Source organism: Acartia tonsa, chromosome 14 (genome assembly GCF_053477335.1).
Source record: "Acartia tonsa isolate MP-2025a chromosome 14, ASM5347733v1, whole genome shotgun sequence".
Classification (NCBI taxonomy): domain Eukaryota; kingdom Metazoa; phylum Arthropoda; class Copepoda; order Calanoida; family Acartiidae; genus Acartia; species Acartia tonsa.
The window spans coordinates 41,972,338-41,998,267 of record NC_137273.1 but is presented as its reverse complement, the minus strand read 5'-3'; the positions used below and the strand labels follow the sequence as shown (position 1 = coordinate 41,998,267).

The window sequence follows — 25,930 nt, the reverse complement described above, 5'->3', positions numbered from 1 at the left end:
TAAATTTAACAATTAAATCATCTGTAATGATCTTGTTATGTTTTTACAGACAGAATACAAACATACTGTTACTTTAGTACTAAATATGTAGGATTAACAAAATTTTTATGTGACTCTCATTCAACATTTTAATTATTTTCTGAAAAAATATGATAATAAATAACAATGATTTTTGCTAAATGATTTATTCAAAAACTTGTTAGTAATAATCATTTTTAATATATAAAAATAATCATATAAGTTGTTAGTAAAATAGCTGTATAATATAATAATGAAGTTTGAATTATAAATATAATCATATAAGTTGTTGAAAAAAGATATATTTAAAATTGTTAAGCAAAGGATAATAATTGAAGTATTATTAGTTTTGTTAAATATTGATAAGTTGTCAAAAATACACAAAATAGGTTGTATCTAATAAAATTAGGTATACCCATCTTACAATATGGTATACCTTCCCATATTTAGGTAAACCTTTCATAAGTGTTATTACAAAATAAATAATATTACTTATTTTCAAAACATAGAAAGATATCAAATAATAAAAGCAACAAGCATTATCCCTCAAAATCTTAGTGAAAAAAATTACTTTTAAGAAAAATATAATTTAGAGACTTGCTTTAATGTTAGGTAAGGATTAACAATAAGAAAATTTGAAATGGGGATTTGATTAGTTCACTAAAATATAAGAGATTTTACAAAAAAAATAGGATCTACTGCAGTTCACGGTAAAATATTGCTGGTAACGAATATTGCTAAAAATTTATGAATTTTAAAGGCTGCTAGCTGCAAAATGGCTGAACGTACAGATGATGGCCGCACACTATTTTAAGCGGCATAAGAAGGCCTACAAATAATCTGGAATAGCCATAAAACAATAATGTATAATTATCTTGCAGTGCAGAGAAATGCGCGAAAAAGACCTATTTTACGCGGTTTTTGTTCAGTGAAGCTTTCCCTGTGCATCATTGGATCTTGGCTATTCCAGATTATTTGTAGGCCTTCTTATGCCGCTTAAAATGTTGTGCGGGTATGATCTGTACGTTCAGCCAGTTGGCAGCTAGCAGCCCTTAAAATTCATAAATTTTTAGCAATATTCGTTACCAGCAATATTTTACCGTGAACTGCAGTAGATCCAAAAAATAAAACTTAACTTACTTTTAAATATTTCAATTTAAATTGACTTTAAAAATGAGCTTTTACAATTGCTTTGGATAGAATATAAATATCATCGTACAAGTGTAACTTAACTAAATAGAGGTTAAAATCAAGAATAAAAAATATAGTTTTTTTGAAAGGAGGGGTTAGAGTGGTACTCATCTTAAAAATTATGGTTAGTAAGAGTGTGGGAGTTACCAAATAATTGGCTGCAGGTTTTTTTTTTAATAAAACATCCCCTTGCTTTAAATCCCTCCTTTGGAAGTCCTTAGCCTAAGTAACAAATTTTATTAAAGATAAATTTTGTTATAACGTTTTGAAAATGTAAAAACTGTAGTACGGATTTGTTTATCAGGGAAAAGGGAATGTGATTCTGACAAACAATTCTAAAGAAAAATTTCCCCACAACCCCCTTCCCCTTTTCCTTCTCTTTTCCTCCCCTTCTTACCCACTCCATATATATAAAAAACAAGATACACCCCCACCTTACTTCCAAAGGTTTCGTGATTTTTTGTAAAATTGATTGTTGGAATAGCTGGCCTGGTTTTATAATCTTTAAAGGAACAACATGACATTATAATGAAGCAGCAGTGCCTCTAAAAAATAAGATCACACAATACAAATGACTAATTATAGGCCAGTATACATAGATATTGACCAATTGTAAAATGTATACTGGCCTACCATTGGTTATTTGTATTGTTTGACATCATTTTTAGAGGCACTTTAAGCTGATTCTATTATAGTTGTTGGAAATGTATTCCCTGATTACTTTTCATTTTCTACCACCTTTGGATCTCAGGAATGCAGCAACTTCAGTGTGTCCTCTATCTTCTGCCCACCAAAAAGCAGTGTGATCTAAAAATATAATAATAAACTCTGGTTTCCAAGATACCCAATTATACAAATTTTATACAATTTTTTGTTTTCTTTAAAACATTAGCCACTCCACACCTAGAAACCTCTATAAGAACAGGGAGGGGGGGGGGGGGGGGGAGGCAAGCCGACCATCCTTTTAAATTTTTGTCAAGAAAAGGTGAAAAAACTAAATAATTTAAAACCTGGACTCAAGAAGCTTCACTGTATCATATCAGTTAAGCTAACAACATACAGCAGACATCTTCTTACTTTTATATAAGGACACTATAAAAGTAGTAGACATTTATGTAAGATACAAAATATATAGACACTAAAGAGATAAGAACATATACCCTGATTAAATAATATAAAGGTGTTTATACTAATTTTAGATAATTATATTTTGTCATTTGTATATTTAGTATGTGTGTATATTTATATTAAGGAAGAAAATAATTGTTTGTAAATAATCAAACAGAGAATTAAAAACTTACCTCTATTATCCTTGTCATTCACATTAGCTCCATTATTGGCTAGGAACTTCACAACCTCCAGATCTCCTCCTTCAGCAGCATAGAACAATGGAGTCCATCCTTTAAATAAAAACATGATAATACAATACAGGATTTATAGTTATCGCTAATTAGATCTGGTTGTGCTTTACAGAGAAGCTTTATATTTGCGTTTTAGTGAGAAGTAATAGTTACTTTTTAAAAAAATAGGTTTCTTAGAAGTATAAATGTCTGTATTTATTTGTGTATGCATGCCTTTATGTACAGTTATAGTTACAGTTTTGTTAAGCAGAGGGTTAAGTCAACCACCAAATATTTTGTCTTTCAATAGTTATATGTATTGTTTTATCAAAAGGAAGAAATAATATTCTGTTAAAAATTAAATAGTGAATTAAAAAATTACCTCCATTATCCTTGTCATTCACATTAGCTCCATTATTGATTAGGAACTTCGCCATCTCCAGATCATCCCACAGGATAACATTCATTAATGGAGTCAATCCTTTAAATAGAAACATGATATTACAATACAGGATTTATAGATATATTTAGTCAGATCGGGTTGTGCTATATAAGTGTAAATATACACTTTTGTAATTGAGACACCAAAAGGCATATATATATATTTATTTAAGGATGTATTTCTTAATGTTCTTTATCAAAAGGACGAAAATAATTCCCTGTACACAATGAAAGAGAAGATTAAGAACTTACAGAATTTTATATATACTTAGTCAGACTTTATAAATGTAATGTTTTTCATAAAAGATTTATATTTATGTTTGGAAAGGTATTTATTAATAGTAAATATACATTGTGTTGTTATTTAAATACCTATAACAGTTAGGGAGTTGAATCCATTTTTATAGAAGCAGAAATATAATCTATGATTATGGTTTGGACCCTCTAAAACTGTAATATACCCTTCCACTTTCCCCTCTCTTGGTGAAGATATCTTCAACGCCGATACGATTTTTGAAATGTAAGATTCCACTTTTAATAGAGGCGAAATTGGAATCATGGTTTACATTTATAATATCTATGTTTATGTAATCTTTCATTACTTTTTTAACATCGACATAATAGAAATGTACCATACTATTTTAAAATTATGTCAATTGTGAAAAAAAGCATAGATTTTATTTATAATTTAAACATTGTTGTATATTCATAATTAAATAAACAAAACATACAAAGAGCGTATATAAAAGATGTTTTGTTTATTTTTAAAAAATACTTTTAAAAGTGTATCAAATGAGTATTCAAAATTATTTTAAGAAAGTCGTTTATTAATTAATTCAAGTGTATATATTTGTAATTTTTTTGTTCAATTTATTTCAACTTAATATTTCCCTAGTAATCTCTCACCGTGTAAGTAAGCACTAAGAGGTTAATTGCTTATCTAATTGTCCATTTTTGTGGTAAATTACTGATCAATTACTGAACAATTTGGTTTGATTTGTGAGTTAAAAGTGGATGGAGTAAATAAATCATTAGACATTTATAGTAAACGTTGCTTGTATCAGTTGAAGTAGACAAGGGATGAGAAAGGCAGAGAGTAGGGCACATATAGCACATATAAATATTAATGTAGCACAGTTACACCATAAAGATTACTAACACTTTCGCCTAGAAGTTTACCAACACATTCTCCGTGAAGCCCAGACCATGCTTCCAACAGTATGAATCAAAACCTATTTAGGACATAAAAATATTTTCAAAATTAAGAAGTTCCCCTGACAACAACCATCTCTGGCCATAGAGCTCGGCTTCCCAGCCTATAACCTACCCTAACCTAAGCTAAAAATTTTTTTAAAAAATTTTGAAAATTTGAGTACCCCCAACAACGATGAACGATTAAGGTCCGGAAATGGGCCTGATTGTTAAGTGTTAGCAACCTTTATTTTTAGAATCTTTTTTAAAAGCGAAGCTTTTCTATAATTAGGGTCGGTCTGTCCGTCCGAGATAGTTAGCTTTTATTCGTTAATTTAGGCATGTTAAAATTGTCCTATCGATTTCAAACTTTGCATGGTGATTACTGTAGTAGTAAGGTATGATTTAGAAAGCGTAGCAACTCTATAATTATTACCAGAATGTCCGTACGTTCATTTTAAACATGTTGATCAAATTTTAATGTGATCTAATTATCCATTTGATCTGATTTTTGGTATATTGATTCTTGGACAACAAAGAACAATATTTTAGGCGAAGCAACTCTATAATCAAGCCCTAAAGATGTAAGTATGTCCATAAACATTATCCTGTATCAAGCAGTTTATCAAAAAATTTACTTACAATTTTGCTTCAAATCTTATACTTTTATATTCTGATTATTCAGTTCAGACACTATACAAGTGTTAATGTCCGTTTGTCCTTCTGTTTCAGTGCTTCGCTTTTATGGATGTTGTCACCCTTGTTTCTTAAAAACTTCAAACTAATAAAAATATAAAAAACTAACTAATATGTACCATTTCTACTATGTTGATTTAAATATATGATATGTTATCTTGAATGTATCATTCCAGTTTTGTCTCTATTGAAAGTAGAATGATACATTACTATTATGTTGATATAAATAAGGAAATCAATGTTTATGAATACGCTGATATGTAAACATGAATGTATGATTTCAGTTTCGCCTCTATTGAAAGTGGAATCTTACATTTCAAAAATCGTATCGGCGTTGAAGATATCTTCACCAAGAGAGGAGAAAGTGGAAGGGTAGATTACAGTTTTAGAGGGTCCAAACCATAATCATAGATTATATTTCTGCTTCTATAAAAATTGATTCAACTCCCTAACTGTTAAAGGCATGCGCGTATTCATTTGAGTATGCATTTCTTTATATGCTTCATCAAAAGGAAGAAACTAATATTTCAATACATGATTTATATATACCTAGTAAGATTTGATTTTGCTTTACATATTATTATAATGTTATAGTATGTATATTTTTATCCAATTGAAGTTGTTTAAACATCACTTTAGACATTGTGAATATTTGAAACTTTATTTCTCTTATTAACATCTAGCTGATTACCTCGACTGTCTTTTTCATCTATTTTAACTCCTTGAAGAAGGAGACATTTAACAATGCCAATCTCGCGACACTCTGCAGCTTGATGTATATTCATATCTAATTTCACCTCTAAAATTAATTAAAATATTTAATATTGTATTTAGGACAATAGTTCATTTTTTATTTCAATATATTACTGTATATATTTATAAAAAAAGATTTTTAAGGTTTAACCCATGTTTGGGTTTTAAAATATTTTCACAATTATATTATTAATCTTCCCTGGATTCTTTATAAACTTCCCTCAAAATCATGGTTTCATTGTTCTAGACATTTATTATTTTTTTGGGGACAAAAACAAAAATACAAACACACATATTCATGCTACTACTTTTAGGGGGATACTAAGTAAAACTTGTATGTTGTTTCCAAATTAATTTTTTGGCAATTTCTTTCAAAGTGCCTTTGTCAAGCACATACAAGTCACCCTTTTTGAAATTTGAAGAAAAATAATGTAAAATAAGTAGTTGGGTAATTTTTTTCTCGTATTCATTCAAATCCGGTGGATAGGAACCGGTTTTCGTCCATACAAAAAACGAAAATTATATCTAGCTTTCTACGAATATAAAAATGTACAATCATAAGTTTAAAACCAGTTTTTTTTAGCCCGTGCCAACAGCACCTAGGGGCTAAAAAACTGGTTTTAATCTTATAATTGTACATTCTATATCCGTGGAAAGCCGTTTATAATACGATGCGAGAAATAACTATTAATAATCTTTAGGTCAGGTGGGTCAGGCTAGGTATTGGATACTGTGTAGCCTTTTTTTGGGGTAAGGCATAGGAAAAATTACCTTTCTTACTTTTTATCCATTTCAAAATACAGATGGGAGTTTTCAGTGCTCAAACTTTGCAGAAAGGTTCTATTTTTTATTTAATTTGGTAAAGTGACATTGTGTTTAAAATATTAATGTAAAGACGACAGTAGACGTGGGACAGGGGGGGGGGGGTTGAGGACATTTGATTTGTAACTGGTGACAGAAGTTCAGGATCACGGATCTTTTCAAACCTGTTTAGCCCTCCCCTATCTTCATTGTACATGAACCAGAAATTTCTGGATACACCCCTTCAAAGTTCTTTCCATATGTTGCCACAGTTTAAATTTAAATTGTAAATAGCCGTTACTAAATTATTGTTAATTACTAGCTTATATAACTATTAAATATGTAACAATGTACAGCCAGAAGTAAAAACCATACTACTTTATATAAATGGATAAGGATAATAGTTATTTTTGAAGAGTATTATAGATAGCTTCTCTAAGCCCCGGGCTAACAAAACTGGTAGGTACTAATTTTTTTTATCTTTATTAAAAATTTGAAAAAATTGTCTATAATACAATGCTATACATGATTTTTCAGTATTGTTAAGAACTGGTTCTAGTCCAGGGGATCTTTATCGGTTCTGAAGCCATACTGGAAATTTTTAGTAAGATAAAAGTTATGCTTGAAAATTGTTTAAATAGCTATTATTATGAGAAAAAAAAATTTAAAAAACATCATTTGCGTCATTTTCGCGTCATCTCTATTTTCAGATTTTTTGAAGAAGCGACCCTTGTAACTTTAATAGTGTAATTTATTGTAAAACTTGTTTAAAATATAATGGAACATGCAAATCTCATCCACAATATATTGTACAAACAGGAAAAAGGTAGTGGATAGATTAGGAGAACATAAAAATTCAATTGAATTAAATTCTGAAAAAACTATGTTATTTTTTTTTTATTTTGGCGCATTAATTATTGTAAGGAACAAAGCTTTAATGATAAATCAGATAAACAAAATGATCTTTGATACTAGGCATTAATTCTTTTAGAAGTTTAGTAGAAATATTGGCAGGTTCAAAACATAGTTTGAATTTCACTTATTGAATGTAGAAAAGTATTTTTTTTGTTGGGAGGGGGAAGGTTTGATTTTGGATATTCAAAGTATCATTGACTGAACTCCCAAGTTAGTAATAAAAATCATCTTTGTGAAATGGAATTGTGAAAGGTCTACAACTGCAGATTTATAATTAATATTTGCAAATTTTCTATTGCTATCAACGGTTTTTTTAAAGTTATGTTTTAATAACTTTTCTTTTCTTAGGTTTAATCATCCGAGGGTGCAAGAGGTCCGAGGGTGCAAGCTTTTCCGCAGTGGACCTATCCGGGGAGGAGGAGAAGAAGATGTACACCCCCGGGCAAACCTGCACCAAACCACCTGTTCTGACAGCCATGTCTCCCGTCCGGGTTTCCCCCACGGGGCTGGCCTAAAGGGCTTTTAAGTCAGCCCCTGTCAGCTCTGGAGGCCTTGGAGGCCTTTCAACTCCAACCCTCCATAACCACATCCAACATCACCCCCCCTCCTCCCCTCATCCTCTCTGGCGACATCCATCCAAATCCTGGTCCCAAATACCCTTGCTCTACCTGCTCCCGCAACATTACCCGCTCCTCTGGTGCCTTCCTCTGCAACTCCTGCCAACTTTGGGTTCATCCTAAATGTTCCCTCCTCTCATCCAAATCCGAATACAATTCTAACTGGTCCTGTCCACCCTGCATCTCTGCCTCCCCTACCCCCTTCTCACCTATTTCCCCCCAACAACCTACACCCCCACCTAAATCCCGTAGCCCCAAATTTCCATGTCCTATCTGTTCCTTAGGTGTTACAAAATCCACTGGCTCCTTCCAATGTAACTCCTGCCTCCAATGGGTCCACCCCAAATGTTCCCTCCTTCCATCCTCCACCCACTATTCTCCCTTCTGGATATGCCCCTCCTGTTCCCCCCAAAATTCCCCCCCTCCCTCACCCTCCACACCCAACTCCCCGTCTCCCCCACCTTCCCCAACAGCACCTCCATCACCACCACACCCTCAAACACCCCCGCCCCCTCCTCCCCCCACCCCTGCCCCCCGCAAACCTCCTGGTAAACCTTTCATCCTCCAATTCAACTGTAATGGTCTCCTTACCACCCAAGATGAACTCCACAACCTTATTTCAACCCTTAACATCCCAATTACCTGCCTCCAAGAAACTAAACTCTCCTGCAAATCCAATCCTAAACCTCTCCCTGGCTATAACTTCATCAGGAAGGATCGACAAGACCGACCTGGTGGAGGAATAGCCTTCCTCATCGCCGAAGACATCCCCTTCACACACCTTAACCTTAACCACCTCTCCAATAGCCCCCTTGAGGTTGATGGCATCCAAATTTCCCGCAATGGCTCCCCTCTACAAATCATCAACCTTTACCTCCCCCCACACTCCTCCTGCCCCCCACAATACACCCCTGACTTTAACCTCCTTTTTGAAAATCCAAACGACCTTATCCTAGTCGGTGACTTCAATGCCCACAACCCCGCCTGGAACTCCATCACCCTTGACCAATCTGCCATGAATCGTGGGGAGGCTCTGCTGGAAGCTCTCAATGAGAGCAGCCTCTGCCTCCTCAACGAGGATTCCCCTACCCGCCTTCCCCCCAACGGCCAACCCACATCCCCTGACCTCTCCCTATGCTCTGCCCACCTTGCCCTTGATTTCTCCTGGCACACCCTCACCACCCTCCGCTCTGATCACCTCCCCATTCTCCTCTCCCTCCCTGAAATCACCAGAACCCCCCGCCCTGTTAAAACCTTCCACAACTTCCATAAAGCAGACTGGGACACCTTCACCCTTGAAACCGAAACCCTCTTTGAAGACCTTCCTGACCCTTCCTCCTGCTCCCAAGGTGAAGCCACTTTTCGCCATATCCTTCAAACTGCCTCCAAACACACTGTCCCTGCCGGCTTCATCAAAAACCAAAACCCCTCCCTCCCTCAGTCTGCTAAACCCCTCATCCAGCAAAGAGACTCCTTAAGAGAAACCAACCCCCATGATCCTCAAATCCAAATCCTTAATGACCAAATCTCCTCAATAGTTAACCAACATTCCAACAAAAAATGGCAAGAAACCCTTTCTAAATCCGACCATAGAACAAACCCTTCCAAATTCTGGTCCCTTCTCAAATCCCTTTCCGGCAAAAACAACTCCCCTCCCTCCAACCAACCCATTTCCTTCAACAACAACAAAGTCCACACCTCCCACCTCCACATTGCTGAATCCTTCACCAGTCAATTCACCTCTGTCTCCCGCCACACTTCAAACCCTTTCTCCAGAAAAATCATCCGCAAAATTCGCCGCCGTAACCACCTTAACAGAGACTTCCAACCTTTCACCCCTGCCCTTGTCCTCGAAGCAATTAAAAATTCCTCCAATTCCTCTGCACTTGGCCCTGACAACCTTAACATCCTTCACCTCAAACACCTTGGTCCAAATGGCATTTCCTACCTCACCAAACTTTTCAACCTCTCCATCTCCGCTGCTAACATCCCTGCCATTTGGAAACTATCCAAAATCATTGCCCTCCTCAAACCTGGTAAACCCCCTGACCTCTCCACCTCCTACCGCCCAATCTCCCTCCTCTGTCCTGCTGCAAAAGTCCTTGAACGCCTACTCCTTCCCTACCTAAAACAATCCCTTTCCACCCACCCCTCACAACATGGATTTAAACCCCTCCACTCCACCACCTCCTCCCTCCTCAACCTTTCCACCACCATTGCCAATGGCTTCAACCAAAACCTCCCTCCCAGCCGCACAACTGTTGCCTCCATCGACCTTTCCAAAGCATTTGACTGCATCCCCATCCACCTCCTTCTCCAAAAAATCTCCTCCTCCAACCTTCATCCTAACATCATCAGATGGCTGTCCTGCTACTTGCGTGGCAGGATGGCTTTCTGTTCCTATCAAAACACCAATGCCTCTCCTAAAATCGTCCATACCGGTGTCCCCCAAGGCTCTGTTATCTCCCCTGTCCTCTTCAACTTCTACATAGCAGATGCCCCCCACATTCCCCCTGCCCTCACCTCCTCCTATGCCGACGACCTTAACTCCTTCGACTCCTCTCCTGACATCCCCCAGTCAGTTGAATCCATCAACTCCCACCTCTCCTCAATCGCTGACTGGGCCTCCTCCAACGGCCTCTCCATTGCCCCCAACAAATCCACTGTCACCCTCTTCACTCCCGACCGCAAACACCAATCCAACCTCCATCCTCAAGTCCAAATTAATGGCTCCACCCTTCCCCTTGAGAAAACCCCTAAAATCCTTGGAGTTACCTTTGACACCTTTTTCAATTTCAGTTCCCATGTCTCCACCATTTCCTCAAAAATTTCCTCCCGCCTTAGAATCCTCAAATGTCTGGCTGGCACCAAATGGGGCCACCAGAAGGAGACCCTCCTCACTACCTACAACACCCTCCTCCGCCCCATCACCACCTATGCCTGTCCTGTTTGGTTCCCTAACACCTCCAAAAACAACATTGACAAACTCCAAGTCCTCCAAAACCAAGCCCTCCGCATCTGTACTGGTTCCACTAAAAAATCTCCTATCAGCCACCTCCACCAAGAAACCAAAATCCTACCAGTACGGAACCACCTTTCCCTTTTATGTTCCCAGTACCTGGCCTCCTCCCTCCGTCCCTCCCATCCATCCTTCCACAACGTCACAACCCCCCCTGGCCCTAGATCCAAAAAATCCACCCTTCAATCCATGTTCCTTCCTACCCTACAACCTTTTCTTTCACCCGACAACACCCTCCTTCCTACAAACTACAAATCCACAATCTCCAGACTCCACACCTCTGCTGTTACCCAAGCCATAAATTCCTACCCCCCAAATCCTGTCCTCAACCACGCCCCCCCTGACATCAACCCTTCCGAGACCCAACTTCCCAGGCACTACAGAACCATCCTCTCCCAATTAAGATCCAACTATTGCCCTAAACTCCAAAGTTACCTCCATTCCATCAACGCTTCTCTTACCCCCAACTGCCCATCCTGTCCCGCCAATCCTACCCCAGAAACTGTCCAACATCTCTTTTCCTGCCCAAATAATCCCACAAATCTCACTCCTATGGACCTTTGGCAAAATCCCTCCCATGTAGCTGCCTTCCTCTCCACCCATCCAAGTTTCACTAGTCTTCCTCCCCTCCTCCGCCCACCTCCAGAGCCCCCACCATAAGCCCCCCCCCCCCCCCCCCCCACCATCCTTCTGATGACAACCCGGACCGGAAACGGACAAAGAACAGCCAATACAACAACAACCATTATACTCTTGGTTTACAGCCTCATGTTATAGGAAAACCCTCCCACCCTTCTTCTTAAATAAATTTACCTTTAGGATTCATAACATAATATTCAGGAGTTTTTCCAAAATATTCAGTAAACCCCTTTTTATCCCTTAATAAAAAAAATCTCAGTATGATTGTTTATTTTACTTTTTTGGAACAATCATAGAAAAAAAAAATATTAGCCAAAATAGCAATAAATTTATTAATGAGCTAAAACTCTTGAAATACTCACTTCATATCTTCCCAAATTAAATCTTTTTTCCATTGTTTCATATTGCCATTTGAATAAATCACCATTTTCTCTCCCATGTACATGATTGTAACATTTGTAGACATTACTTTTCCCAAACATTCAGAACCACTTTTAAACTTTGTCCTGAATCCCGAAGCCAAATGAACCACTCCATCCTTCATAGCAACAATAGTCTCATAGTCTTCAATTGTAGATTTGCATTTTATGAAGACTGGCCTTGATGAATGCAAAGCTTCCTCGCCTTCATTGGAAAACAATTTGTATTTTACATTTTCATCCATTGGAATCATAACTAGATGATTTTGACTGAAGTCTCCAATATAGTTATCATCAGATATGTCTTGAAATCTTGGAACATAACCTAAAGTTAAAGAATAAAGTCTGAGTAAAAAAGAGGATATAATTTAGACAATAATTGATTTATAATGAAAATAATACATATACATGAACTCTTAGTTTAGTTATTATCTTAATTCCCTATAAGAATTTATCTCACAAGAAATATAGAGCTTTAATTATTCACACTTTCACAAGAGCCTAAATTTGATTAACATAAGAAGGTATTGCATTGGTAATTTCCTTATAATTCTTGACCATGATTGTACATGTGTACATTACCTACTTTTGTCTCAGTTTCTGATAAAGCTAAAGAGTAGCCATTTTAGTGCGGTTTCCGATTGTTTGATAAAGAATTTCCAAATCTACCCCTGTCAAAGTATTACTTTACTTCACCCCTTTATTTAGTAACAGTCTGTCTTACTTAAAAACTAGAAATGACTGTATTTTTTTCATGCTGAGATTAAAAATTATAATTTAGAATATTTTGGTTATAAATATTTGACAACAATTAGGCCTAGCTATTGTAAAAAAATATTCTACAAAAATCACGAAACCTTTGGAAGTTAACTAGGGATATATCCTGTTTTTTATACAACTGAAGAGGGGTGGGTAACCAGGGGGAAAAGAGGAAGGGTGTTGTGGGGAAATTTTCCTTTAGATTTGTTTGTCAGAATATGATTCCCTTTTCCCTGGCAACAATAGAATTTGTTGGTTAAGTTTATATTACAATGTATTTTGATTAAGATTTAGGTTTTTATTACATGGAAAGGTATTGACATTTATTATTCAAATAAAAAAAATAATTAGTTAACATAAACTATTACTTCTTCTTTTTCTTTACAAAAGTAAAAAAAAATTCATTATGTTATGAACATTATCTTACCCAGGTTGGCCTTTGAATTCATCATTGCCATGAAACAACCATCTTCAACACCAACAACACTGTCTGCTGCCTTTTCAATTTCTTCAAGATCTTTTTCACATTGTTCAAACTCTTTTGCAACTCTTTCTTCTGGATTTAGGTCAGGATTTTTAACAAATATATGATCAGTGACATTTACATAGTAAGTAGTCAGGATTAGATTGTATAACACTCTGGAACTCACAAGGAACCTGAAATAAATATAAAGAAGGATTATAATTAAGGCATGTTATTTAAGATCATACAAAAATTTAGATCTACTCCAGTTTACAATAATGTTCCTACAAATGATTATCTTGAAAGGCTGATAAATAGCTGCTAACAACTGAACATATATATCATGCCAGTACATCATGTTAAGAGGCAAAAAAGGCTAGAGGGTGTCCAAAAAACCAATTGCTTCACTTTTTTCAGTATAAACCCTATAGTTTTGGTCAAAAAGAATAGCACAAATCATATTTTAGCAATGACAGTGAGAAAACAACATTGAATCTAATAACCTCAAAAGGTAAAATAGACGGTTTGTTCTTTTTTTAAAAGACAGAGCCATAATGTCTAAATGTTTGATGGGTCTGCCTTTTTTATGCCAAATTGGCAAGGATGTTAATTGTTAAATTTATTACTTTGACAAAAGACTTCCAATTGGGGGGAGGGGGGATTTTAAGCAAGGGGATGTCTTATGAAACCTTTCTCCAGCCAATTATTATATATATTTTGATTATGCTTTAAACAGTTGCCCAAAATATATTTTTTTATTCTTGATTTCATTTATATTATATTCAAAGCAATTATAACAGCTCATTTTTAAAGTCAATTTTAAATTGAGATATTAAAATTATATATGAGATATTAATTATAAAGAATAACACAAATCATACTTTAGCAATGACAGTGAGAAAACAACATTGAATCTAGTAACCTCAAAAGGAGAAATAGACAGTTAGTTCTTTTTTTAAAAGACAGACAGAGCTGCTTGTCTCAATATTTCATGGGTCTGCTTAAAGGGAGTGTGTATGTAAAAATTTCTCATCTGATTATTAATTCTTAACATTTTCTAACCACCTTTCACTATACAATCAACCAAATAACAAAAACATTGAGGATTTATGCCTTGATTTTGCAGTATTTTGGGAGAAAAAGATTAAAAAAAAGAGGGAAAATCTGAACATATTTGTTTATTATAATGTTTCTAAGAATGTTTAACTTATCATAATAGTTAAAACATTTTACTAGTGTTAATGATTAATTTTATGGCAAAAAATTGCCAATTCATGTTTTAATAATATGTAGTAATTAGGTAATAAAGATCTATTTCAAATTTGGATTATTGACAAAAAAATACCTCACTGTCTACAAAGGAATGGAAATCAGAGGTTATTTAAAATAAAAATATCCTTTTTTATTTTGTTTGACAATTAAAAACCCACATAGGAGATTTAGATTACACTTTTATCAGAGTGTTTAAAAAGAAATATTGCACCTTTATTAATCACAAAGAGAAAAGTAGGTTGCAGGTAAATTCCATAATGGTGTGTGTTTTAAGGCTTAATTACAGTAGTAGAACAATATTTTTTAAATATATGTATTCCTTATTGAATTATTGAATAGAGCCATAGACAAAATTTTTTTAAAGAGTTAACACACCTGAAAATTGTTAAAAAAAACCTTAAGTATTCACAAATAGCTTTGCTAATGTCAAGCTGACAAAAATTGATTTTAAACATATAATACATAGAATTACCATGGACAATCGAATAATGTTTAAATATTAATATCTTCTAAATACTTGGCATTATTTGTAATTTTTGAAACTCTTTCCAAGTTTTTTTTTATGATTGTCAATTTTGTTCTTATTGTCAGTTTGACATGAGCAAAGCATTCAATGAATTTTCCTGTTAAAAAAAAAAAAAATTTGTAACATAAAGTTTTTTTTTGTCTATAGTTCTTTTCAATAAGGAATACCCATATTTAGTGAATATTATCATTTTACTCCTGTTTTTAAGCCTTAAAACACACACCTTTACGGAATTTACCCGCAACCTACTTTTCTCTTTGTACACACCCTGCCTTAACCAAATAAAGGATAAACAAAAATTACCATGAAAACGGACAATGCAGCGTTCAAATAGGACCTAGAGGCAAGTAGAATCCATTGAGAATGAAATCCCAGCTGCTCCTTCTTGGCAGAAATTTCAATTTTAAGATTTGAAGTGAAAATCACTAAATTTGCCTACTATACAAGGCAAATCTACCTCTAATTCAGGAAGATTAGATACTTTTTTCTGTAAATTGTGCTCATGAGGACACTTTTTAGATCAAATAAAATCTTGTTTATGTAAAATCAATGAACCAGTTGTTATTTGACTCTAATCTGGTTAACTTGTCTTTGTGTTTTACTTGTTTTCTTAATCATCTCAAACATTAGGCCATAGAATTCTTTACACAATGTGTATAAACTTAGAATAGATATATCTAGAGAACACCTCTGCAAATCAGTTAATAAGATAACACTGGAAGAACAATCTGGCTATGTTATTGGTAGAGATGTGCACAGATTTTGGCTCAAAGGAGCATAAAGTTTTCAATTTGTTTGCACATGAGTCACCTATGAAAAGTTGCATTTCTTAGGATAAAGCTTTGCTTGGGTAAATCATATCCTATTTAAGTGTATTACCACATGAAATGTGAAATATAGACAAAGGATATATGATAATAAGTAAACTATCAAATGAAAAAAAAACTATGAATATTGTATTATTGTTGTATTTCTGAGGATAGTGTTAGCCTTCTATAAATCAGATTTTGGGTGCAGTTTGACCATCTAGATGTACTATACTGTTTGGTACAAACCCCTTGTACTAATCCTTGCTTATAGGGAAGCTTAGGATATGGCACTATGATTAGCAAACTTGAGATCTTCAGTGAACTTAATGTAACAGACCAAAAGTTCATGGCTTATTTCAATCAACCTTAAGGAGTTAATCTTCAAAATCTCTGATTGGTACCAAACAGTCTGAACAGGGAAATGGATGTCTGAAGAACTAAGGTGAGAAGAATCCTTCTCCTTCATCAATAGTTATAATCATATTCCAACTCAGCACAAACATTCCACCAAGACAGCAAGTTTTTATTAATTTTAAAGCTTTACAACAGTTTAAAGAAGAAGAGAAAATGAAAGAAGAAACAATAGCTTGAAGAAAACCTTACAGCAACAGAGTAGTAGACATACTTTAATTCATAGGGAGCAAAGGTACATTTTGTACAATTATAATAAGTCTTCCAATATGTTAAACAAAAGCTTCTAAAAGAAACAGATTTATTCCAAATCACTTAGTAGTTTTATATTATAGAAATACTTGCCTCTAGGTCCTATTTGAACTCTGCATTGTCCGTTTTCATGGTAATTATTGTTTATGCTTTATTTGATTAAGGCAGGGTGTGTTTATGCAAAGGTGGGCGAGAAATGGACCAACTAAAGTTACTTTGATACTAGTAAAAAAACTTGTTTTTAGATTTGTTATTGATTTTAAATAAAACGTATTGCTTATTTTACAAATTTATAAGTAACTATGTTGGCTTAAAGCAGGGAATCTGTTTGGAAAAATTTAGAACAAGGTCAAAAAATTTAGTTTTAGCTATAGAAGGAAAATAAGACAATTAACTGCACATCTTTAAACTCCAGAAAAACTTACAGATGATGTTTCCCACAAACAGTTTCTTAAAGAGAGATAAAAGTAAGGACAGACAGGTGGACTGTTGGACATTTTAAACTGTTTTTAACCTATTTTTGAAATGTATATAAAAAATATACTCTGACACCTGTAGAATCGAACTGCAGAGCTAAAAAAATTAGAATAATAGCCCACATCGATTTTTATTAGGATTTTAAAGTTTTTTTTTTACTATGGATTAAGTAAATTTTACTGAATCATAAACTGTCTTTTCTTTTTGGGTAAAATTCTTGCTTCAAAGCATTTTTCTTCATAATATGATAAAAAGATAATGAATGTAAAAAATAGCTCTTTTAATTTTATATTTATAATTATTCATTAAAAGTGAAAGATGTAGGATCAAAGATAAATTATAGAATAGAATCCAGGTAGAAGATTCTGCCAGGCTAGCCTGAAGTAAAATTGGAACTTTTGAAAGACCAAAATGGCTATATAACTGTTAGTAAATAACATGATTTCAGTAATTATTCAGAAAAAATATTCAAAATAAATTCCTTTTGCAATAATTTACTAAAAGCCATGTAGCCGAGAATTCAGCTTTCTCTTCCCTATTCACAATGGATTAAAAATGAATTTAATGTGCAAATTAAGCCTTAAAAAATTTAATTATGTAAGAAAATTTACAAAAATATTTGTCTCAGTACTTATATTATAAAACTAGGTTGCGCTCTTATGTTTGATTTAAATAGCTGAATTATACATGATAGCAACTACATCCATACATTAACTTGTGGAAGGGGGGGAGGGGGGAGGAAGGGGCTGACCCTTAAAAATTACAAATGTGGTCAATATAGTTTAAGAGTCTAAGAGTACCTGTTAACCATTTAACTGATTGAAATGGTCAAAAGACAAATTTTCTTCAAACACAGTACAAAATTATAATTTAAAGTCTTAAAGACATAACAAATATTCAACAGTACATATTAAATTTATTTACAATTTAAACTTATCTTGTTTTGTCCAACTAGTCATTGTGATATGTACTTTAATTCATTGATATATTGTAAAGAATTAATTTTTAATTAGTTATGATAGATAAAATCAAAAGACCTAACTTTACTGTATACTAGCATACAATATTTATGAAGCATGACACTCTAAAAGCTGAGTATTTTACCCACAAAGGAAAGAAACATCACGATTCAGTAAAATTTATTTAATCCATAGTAAAAAATAAATTATAAAATCCTAATAAAAATCGATGTGGGCAATTTTTCTCATTTTAGGCTTTGCAGTATGATTCTTCAGGTGTCAGAGTATATTTTTTATATACCTTTCAAAAATAGGTTAAAAACAGTTTAATTAAAGAATATCTTAACTACTAAAAACAGTGCTAAATATATTACACATATAGACTTACATTTCAGGATCTTAATCTATAACATTAGAAAGGACAAATTTTACACAATGCATTATAATCTTACCCATAGGCTTGAAAGACAGGCTGCATGTTTGCTGAGCATTTGTTCTCATAAATATAGCTTAGATAAGCCTTCACTTTTTCCTCTTTGAAATCAGATAGATATAAACTAAAGTTGTTTTTATTCTGATAAAAATCATTGACCCATTCCACCAAATCCATTTTGGACAATTGTTCAAATTGTTGATGAATATATTCACATCCTCTGAGATAATTCATACTTGCAACCATATCCAACAGAAGTTTTACACTACCCTAAAAATATATTCATGGAAATTAAGAGTGGGCTAATTCAGGTGGGGGAGGAGGGGACTCCAAATAATTATATTCCTATAACTTTGAGTTTGACTGTGTTTTAGTCAGGAAATCTTGATTTAACTGGGGAACAACACATTAAAAACCCATAAATGTGAAGCTGAGATTTTTGTGACTTGGGTTAAAGTAGCTTTATTTATTATTGTGAATATTAGACAAGAACTAGATAAACAATTTATTTTGAAGTACAAAAAGTAGAAAATAAATACCTGCAAGTCTTTTATTTCATTCTTAAGTTCATTGAATTCACTTTTGGCACTTGAATCAAGCTCTTCCCTATTTAGTCCAATTTCTTGAAGCAAATCATCTTTTTCTTGTTTAGAAAGCTCCTGTCAAGTGTTACCAAATTTAGGTGAAAAACTGAGAACAAGTACGTCCAAGGGAGGTAAGGTAAAGGAGTGTTACATCCTCCCTTAAAATATATGTGAGAGGTTATATATACACCTCCCTCCAATATCTCAGAAACCCCCACCAAAAAAAAAAGTTATGCTTTTTACCATGGTTATATACCCTTAATTTTTTCAAAGATGGCATCTTAATTTTTCTAATTTTTATTTCTAATAAATAGCTAGTTGGTGTTTTTAGTAAATAGTAGATGTAAAATTTTCCATAGAATTTAGATATGCTTTTTTTGTAGATCTATTATTTCTTAGGTAACTAAAGTTTTTTTTAAAAATAATTAAGTGGGTTTTAAGGTACTAGAACGCACCAAAAAAAAAAGAAGAAAATTGACATTGTGAACAAAAATAGTAAGATCTTTAATTTGACACCTTACTTTTTTAATTCTGTTGAGTAATTATTAAAAAAAATCTATTTTTTTAACCCAGAAGAATAAAAACTTTGAACTTAAATATATCATTACACAGGCACAAGATGTTTATATATACTTTTAGAATGAGAAAAATATTACAAATCAATTCTAAGTAAAATTGATATAAAAAAAGTTTACAAAATAGTAAATAAACTACAATAAAAAAATTATATGAAAATATTATACAGGTAACCTTATTTTGAGAGTAAAAATGGGAAGGGGGTAAAGAAGGGATTAAAGTAAGTGTTGCTTGTTTAATATAATATGTAAGGCCATTTTTTTTATTTAAATTTTTTACTTTTTTTCAATTTTGCTTACAATGGATTCGTAATATTTTTCTGATTCTAAAGGTATATATCAACCCATATTTTTTATGCCTGTGTAAGGATATATTTATGCTCAAAGATTTGATTGACCCATTAGTGACGAGCCGGCTTTTATCGCCCAGTTACAAAAAAATCCCCCAAAAATAGGTTCCCAGTTTCTTAATTGCATCATTCTCAATATAAATCCCCCCTCTACTACCCTGGTTTTCATTTCCCCCTGGAGCAGGCAGTTTTGCTTACTTCCGTTTGCCCCGGTATAGCTCAACAAAATTTGAAAACCCCCTAAAATACCCCTCTTAACTTTTTTGTTTATGTAGTAAAGTTTATTGGCAACTACATCCATTTGTGAATTGTTTTTATTCAAATTATTATTTTTTATATGATTTTTGTATTGTTTTTTTACGTGCTATATAGCTACACCTCGGCAATTGGGGGAAAAGTCCAAAATTTTTATTACCCGGATTTACTAATAGATCTCTTTTACAACAACAACAAAAATGGGTTTTATTAACGGAAAAGGGGTGGTACCTATAGCCAAAATCTTAAATGTGATATAAATTGTTTCGTATCTTACTTGTAGCTCTATAAATTACATGAGGTTATGTAGTTTTCAATTATGGATTGTATCGTAGTATTAGCTACTCTACAATTCACTTTTGATGTTCAAAAATTATATTTTCAATTTTTGGGGCCAAAAAACAAGGTTTCTAAAAAAAAACGGGTTTTAATACCAGGGGAAACCATGGGAAACCGCCAAAAACGGGTACCTATGCCAAAAAGTTTCTTTACTCGCGCCAGAACAGGTATATTTGCAACTTTCCTGTGGACGCCATTAGAGCAAAAAAAATACTTTTTCCGTTTTTACCATAATAAAGCTTCCCTGAAATTTTCAGCTCGTTACGTCCATAAAAGTGGCTCGGCACGAATGGGTTAAACCGAGGTTTCAAAAATATATTTTTTTAATTTCATTTTCAATTCAAAAAGTAAGATGTCAAATTAAAGATCTAACTATTATTGTTCATAATGTATATTTTCTTCTTTTTTTTGTTGCGTTTTAGTACCTTAAAACCGACTTAATTCAAAAAAAAAAATTAAATTAAATTTTAAAATAAGAGGTCTACAAAAAACCGATTGCATATCAAAATTCTATGGAAAATTTTACATCTACTACTTACTAAAAAAAACGACTAGCTATTTAAAATAGAAATTTTAAAAGTTAAGACACCTTCTTCAGGCATTTCAACCATAAAAGAATTTGAAAGGGTAATTACCCCCTTTCAATATAAATTTTTTTGGGAGGAGTTTTTGTTTCTGCTTTGATTTAAAATGTCCAAATGTAAATAAAATCAACAATTATAATTATGCTTATAAGTTTTGATTGGTATACTTGATTTTTTGAGTTCTGCTTCTCTGGTGTTGAATCCTTGTTGATTAGCAGCTATAATATTTCTAATTGTTCATCTATAATACAAAGTAGCTTGATGTCTATCTGTCTGTCTGTCTGTCCGTCCGTCCGTCTGAATCTTAAGATCTTGGTAACCACTGAACCAATCGGATTCTACTCTTCAGGGTATACACCTATTGGTCCTGCGGTGGTTTTAAGCTATTTTCTTGTGGGGGTGGGACACCCCCAACCCCCCCAAAAACAAAAAAAATCCTCCCCCCATTTTTTTATTTTTTTTTTACGAATTTTGCGAATTCGTTATTTAATCGAGAAAATGTTTTCCTGCTGGGTAGGTACGAAAATTTGCGATCTGTTCTGCTGGGTAAGTAATAGAAGATGTAATTATATCTCTTGGGGCAAAGCCCCTAGAGGCTGGGGGCGAAGCCGCTAGTATACAATATAGTGTTATCCTTGTAAACATAATTAATAAAAATTTTACAATTTAAACATATTCACGATAAACTTTCCTTGACTTTTCTTTTGACTCCAAAAAACTGTTTTGCTCTCTTTTTCAAACCCTAAATAAAAAAAAGTAAATTCATCAAAGTGTTTATCAACCACAGAACACTAAAGGGATAGTTGCAAAAATTGCATTTAAACTGTTTTTAACCTATTTTTAAAACGTATATAAAAAATATACTATGACACCAGTAGAATCAGACTGCAGAGCCTAAATTTGAATTAAATCCCCAATAAACTTTTTTGGGGGGATTTAAATATTAATTTTTACTGTTGCCGTGATCATTTTGACCGAAGCAAAAGGTTTTTTTTTATTTGGGTAAAATTCGTAGCTTTTAGAGTGTTTTGCTTCATAAATATTGTATTCTGGTATAGAGTAAAATTAGGCCTTATGATTGTACTATAAAAATTCACTAAAAAGTTAATTCTTTATAATATATCAACGAATTAACATTAAAATGTTTGTGTTCTCTCACTTATTTTAAAAACATAAAAAATGGCTGTAAAGGGTTAAATGACAACAAATGTTTATGCAATACAACAAATTTATTTTTGTCACATATACAAATGCGTTATAAAATAAGATTATTCAAACTTATTTTTTAAAATGATTTTAAAAAGAATGTATCTTTTATGTGTATGGTTTTCATTCTTTTCATTTTAATTAAATAAAAATTATTTAACTACATTGGAAATAAGTCACTTTGTGAAAACACTCTTTTTTTCAATTGTTAGGAATTGAAATAAAACAAGACTTCTTATTGGTTAGATTTCAGAATTATTTGTTTTATTGTAAATGTTAGATTTTTCAATGAAATTAATTGTTTTGGAAAAAAAATATTTCCAATAAACAGAGTAATGTTTTTTTTATTGTATCAATATAAAGTGAATTATATAAAAATGTTCTGTAAGCCACAATATTACCCGAAGTAAAAAAAGAGCTTTTGCTTCGGTCAAAATGATTACAGCAACACTAAAAATTAATTTTTAAATCCCCCCAAAAAAGTTTATTGGGGACTTAATTCAAATTTGGGCTCTGCAGTCTGATTCTATAGGTGTCCTAGTATATTTTTGACCCCCCATTCAAAAATAGGTTAAAAACAGTTTAAACATGAATTTAGTGAACTATTTATTTCTTTCTATTCAAATTAGTTTGAATTACATTAATAGGACATAAATGGCTGTTCTATTTTCACAAAAACAGTATAATGACTATTTTGGTGGTGCTTAATTGATTTCTTTTTATTGTAATACAAAATTATACAAGTTAGGTGGTATTCTTTTAACTTCTGCTTGCAATCAAACTTGTTAAATGCACTTCATACAACTATATGATTGGAGTCCCCTAATTTATCAATTTATTTTTTAAATAAATGGAGGGGTGAAGATGATTTAAGTGAATTCTAAGTAAATTAATTACCTTCCTTTCCTTTTTTGTAAGGTAGACAGCAGCTTCTTTAAAGGCCAAGCTAAAGGCCTTTAAAGGAGAAATTCCAGTAGCCTCCGCCACAATTTCTAAAATCCTGCTTGCACGGTCAGAATTCTTTGCAGCACCTTTCCTTCTTTGTGAACAGTAATTTCGGACCTTGGAGAGAAGGGAAGTTTTTGGGCTGAAAAAAATAAATAATAAGTTTATCAATTATGATTTTAAAAGCTAAGCTTTCTCTAATTAGGGTCAGTCCGTAGGTCTGTCTATAATAGATAGCTCTTGATGATTGTTAACTTTTTTGACCAAACTTTTTCATGACAAAATTACCCTATTCATCTGATTTTTATGATAACGATCCTACCACAGCAAGGTATGATATTAGAAGCAAAACTTTGCATCTATGGATTTTAGACTTCATGTTATGCCTAAGGAATAAATGAAATGAAACTTATAATTATTTTGGTGAAGATTGATAACAAGTAATGCAATTTAAAAACAAGGATGACAACATCTATAAAAGCAAAGCTTGTAGAGTGTCAGAACTGAATAATCAGAAAATAAATGTCTATTAGTCAAAACAAAATTGTATGTAAATTTGTTGAAAAATTGCTTAAATACAGGATATTGGTTTTAGGACATGTTTACATTTTTAGGACTTGATTATAGAGATTCTTTTCTTATAAAATTCTGCTTTGTTGTCCTAGGAATCAGTATTCTAAAAATCAGATCAATCAGATTATTGTATCATATAAAAGTTTCTTGTTGAAAAAGTTAAAGATCAACATGTTTAAATGATTGTAGAGGCATTCTAGTAACGATTATACAGTTGCTACGATTTAAAATAGGAGAATATTACTTTGATTGAAAGTTCTCTGCTTGGACAGCAGCATCAATGGTTGTCTGGTCTATTCCAGCCACTGACAAACTAGTTCCAAGACTTGCAGTCAGAGCAGTCAGTGCTCCAGTGTTAGCGGTCATCCTAAAAACTTTCAAATATATTACAAATAACATATTTTCCCATATGGCTTTGAACCTATTAATATCTTGTGGATTAGAACCGGTTCTCATTGGTAACAAAAAATTATCTCTAGCATTGTATTATATCCAGTATTGTATGAATTAAAAATTGTGCAATGGTAAGAATAAAACAAGTCATTTTGGCCACGCTTCGGCATCTTGGGGCTAAAAAATTGGTTTTAATTTTATAATGGTACATTTTATATTCGCTGAAAGCTGTTTATAATATGATATACGATTCGAGAAATAACTATTCTCATCTTCATTTGAAACCAATTAATTTCTGGTGGATTATAACCTGTTTTCTACGAATATAAAATTTTTTTAGCCCGTGCCTTTGGCATCTCAAGGCTAAAAACACTGGTTTTAATCTTATAATTGTACAGTTTATATCCGCAGAAAGATGTTTATAATATGATGCGAGAAATAAATATTCTTTCTGTCGTGTTCTTGACTAAAGTCTTTTAAAAGATGTTTATTTATGTATTATATACTTTTATTTACATGAAAATGATTTTTTTTGCAAAAAAAATATTCACCTTTCTTGATTTTTTTCTTGATTAGCAATATCAACTTTTGTTTCATTCTCCAATTTATTTTCATCCATATTTTTATCCATTTTTGATACCTGGAAAAAATCAATTAACTTTTTTAAATGGAATTTAATAATATGAAAAGAATTGTTATCAATTTAATCAAAGAAAATCTGTATGTTTTTTTCCAAATTGAATAAATTAAAAACTAAGATTCTCAAAGTTTAAAGCCAAAAATATTGAATTTGGCTTCGCTTAAAGCCACTTATTTATGAAAAAGTCACTTCAAACGGCAATTTTGCTTTTTATATCTTTTATATGAAAATATTGACAGGAAATTTCAGCTGACTATCAGGAATAGTAGTCGAGAAAATCACAAACCCCAAAAAAATATTTTAGACTAACATATAATGGAATTATAAAGTATCTGCTTTAAAACTAGAATTCAGGTTACTTTGTTGGAGATGAAATTCCTTATAATAAACTAACAGGATATCTGTCTGTTTGGCGTCTGTCTGTACCAAAGAATCTCGTTAACCACTGATTAGTTATCCTTTAAAGGGAAGCCTCTCTTCAGGTCCTGGGAAAGTTTAGAACTATTTTGTGGGAGGGTAACAATAAAAAAAAATTCAAACTAAAATAAAAAAATGTGGAATGGTCGACCCCCCCCCCTCCGAAAAAAATCACACTTCACCCCCCCTCCCCAAAAATTTTTTTTTGTTTACTTTTTCTTTTTAAAATCTAAATTAAAAAATGGATTATAATTCAACTTCCCCCTTTTTAAGTACTCCCAAAAGGCCTCTAGGGGCATTACTGCTAGTCCTATTATGTAAAGTAGTATGGTTTGTCTGTAGCTAAGGATCTCGCTAAACGCTTAACCGTTATAGTTCTCCTTTACAGTGAAGCTTCTTATAGACCCAGTGAATGTTTTAAACTGTTACCATCTCAATAAAAAAATTACCCCCAAAAACTCAAATTGATAATGGGGGGGGGGGGAGGCAAGTGGCCCTAGAGGCTTATAGGGGGCATAGCCGCTTGTAATAGTATAATTTGAAAAACCAGATTGAATGTTTGACGTCAGAAATATGTGGTTCTATCTATAATACAAAGTAGAACGATGTCTGTTTGTTTGTTTGATTTTAACGAAGGATCTCGCTAACCGCCGCTGAACCGATCGGGT

The 25,930-nt window shown here is 33.0% G+C and overlaps 1 protein-coding gene across 3 annotated transcripts in view; it reads right to left on the bottom strand.

Moving 5' to 3' along the window:
* Positions 1 to 24,841, bottom strand: part of LOC145305918 (uncharacterized) — a 55,081-nt gene extending 30,240 nt beyond the window's left edge. The window contains exons 1-13 of one of the 3 annotated variants that reach the window (XM_080147793.1): positions 24,757 to 24,841; positions 24,057 to 24,186; positions 23,192 to 23,381; positions 21,782 to 21,830; positions 18,941 to 19,062; positions 18,421 to 18,671; positions 13,227 to 13,456; positions 11,984 to 12,365; positions 11,796 to 11,860; positions 5,569 to 5,676; positions 2,932 to 3,030; positions 2,511 to 2,609; positions 170 to 2,016 (exon numbers count right to left, since the gene is read on the bottom strand). In XM_080147793.1, coding sequence (XP_080003919.1) covers positions 1,934 to 2,016; positions 2,511 to 2,609; positions 2,932 to 3,030; positions 5,569 to 5,676; positions 11,796 to 11,860; positions 11,984 to 12,365; positions 13,227 to 13,456; positions 18,421 to 18,671; positions 18,941 to 19,062; positions 21,782 to 21,830; positions 23,192 to 23,381; positions 24,057 to 24,186; positions 24,757 to 24,820 — 1,872 coding nt within the window. In that variant the 5' untranslated portion in view covers positions 24,821 to 24,841 and the 3' untranslated portion in view covers positions 170 to 1,933. Of the gene's footprint in view, positions 1 to 169; positions 2,017 to 2,510; positions 2,610 to 2,931; positions 3,031 to 5,568; positions 5,677 to 11,795; positions 11,861 to 11,983; positions 12,366 to 13,226; positions 13,457 to 18,420; positions 18,672 to 18,940; positions 19,063 to 21,781; positions 21,831 to 23,191; positions 23,382 to 24,056; positions 24,187 to 24,756 lie in introns of those variants that run through there. The other 2 variants (XM_080147791.1, XM_080147792.1) reach the window with 2 other exon arrangements.
* Positions 24,842 to 25,930: the final 1,089 nt, after the last annotated feature.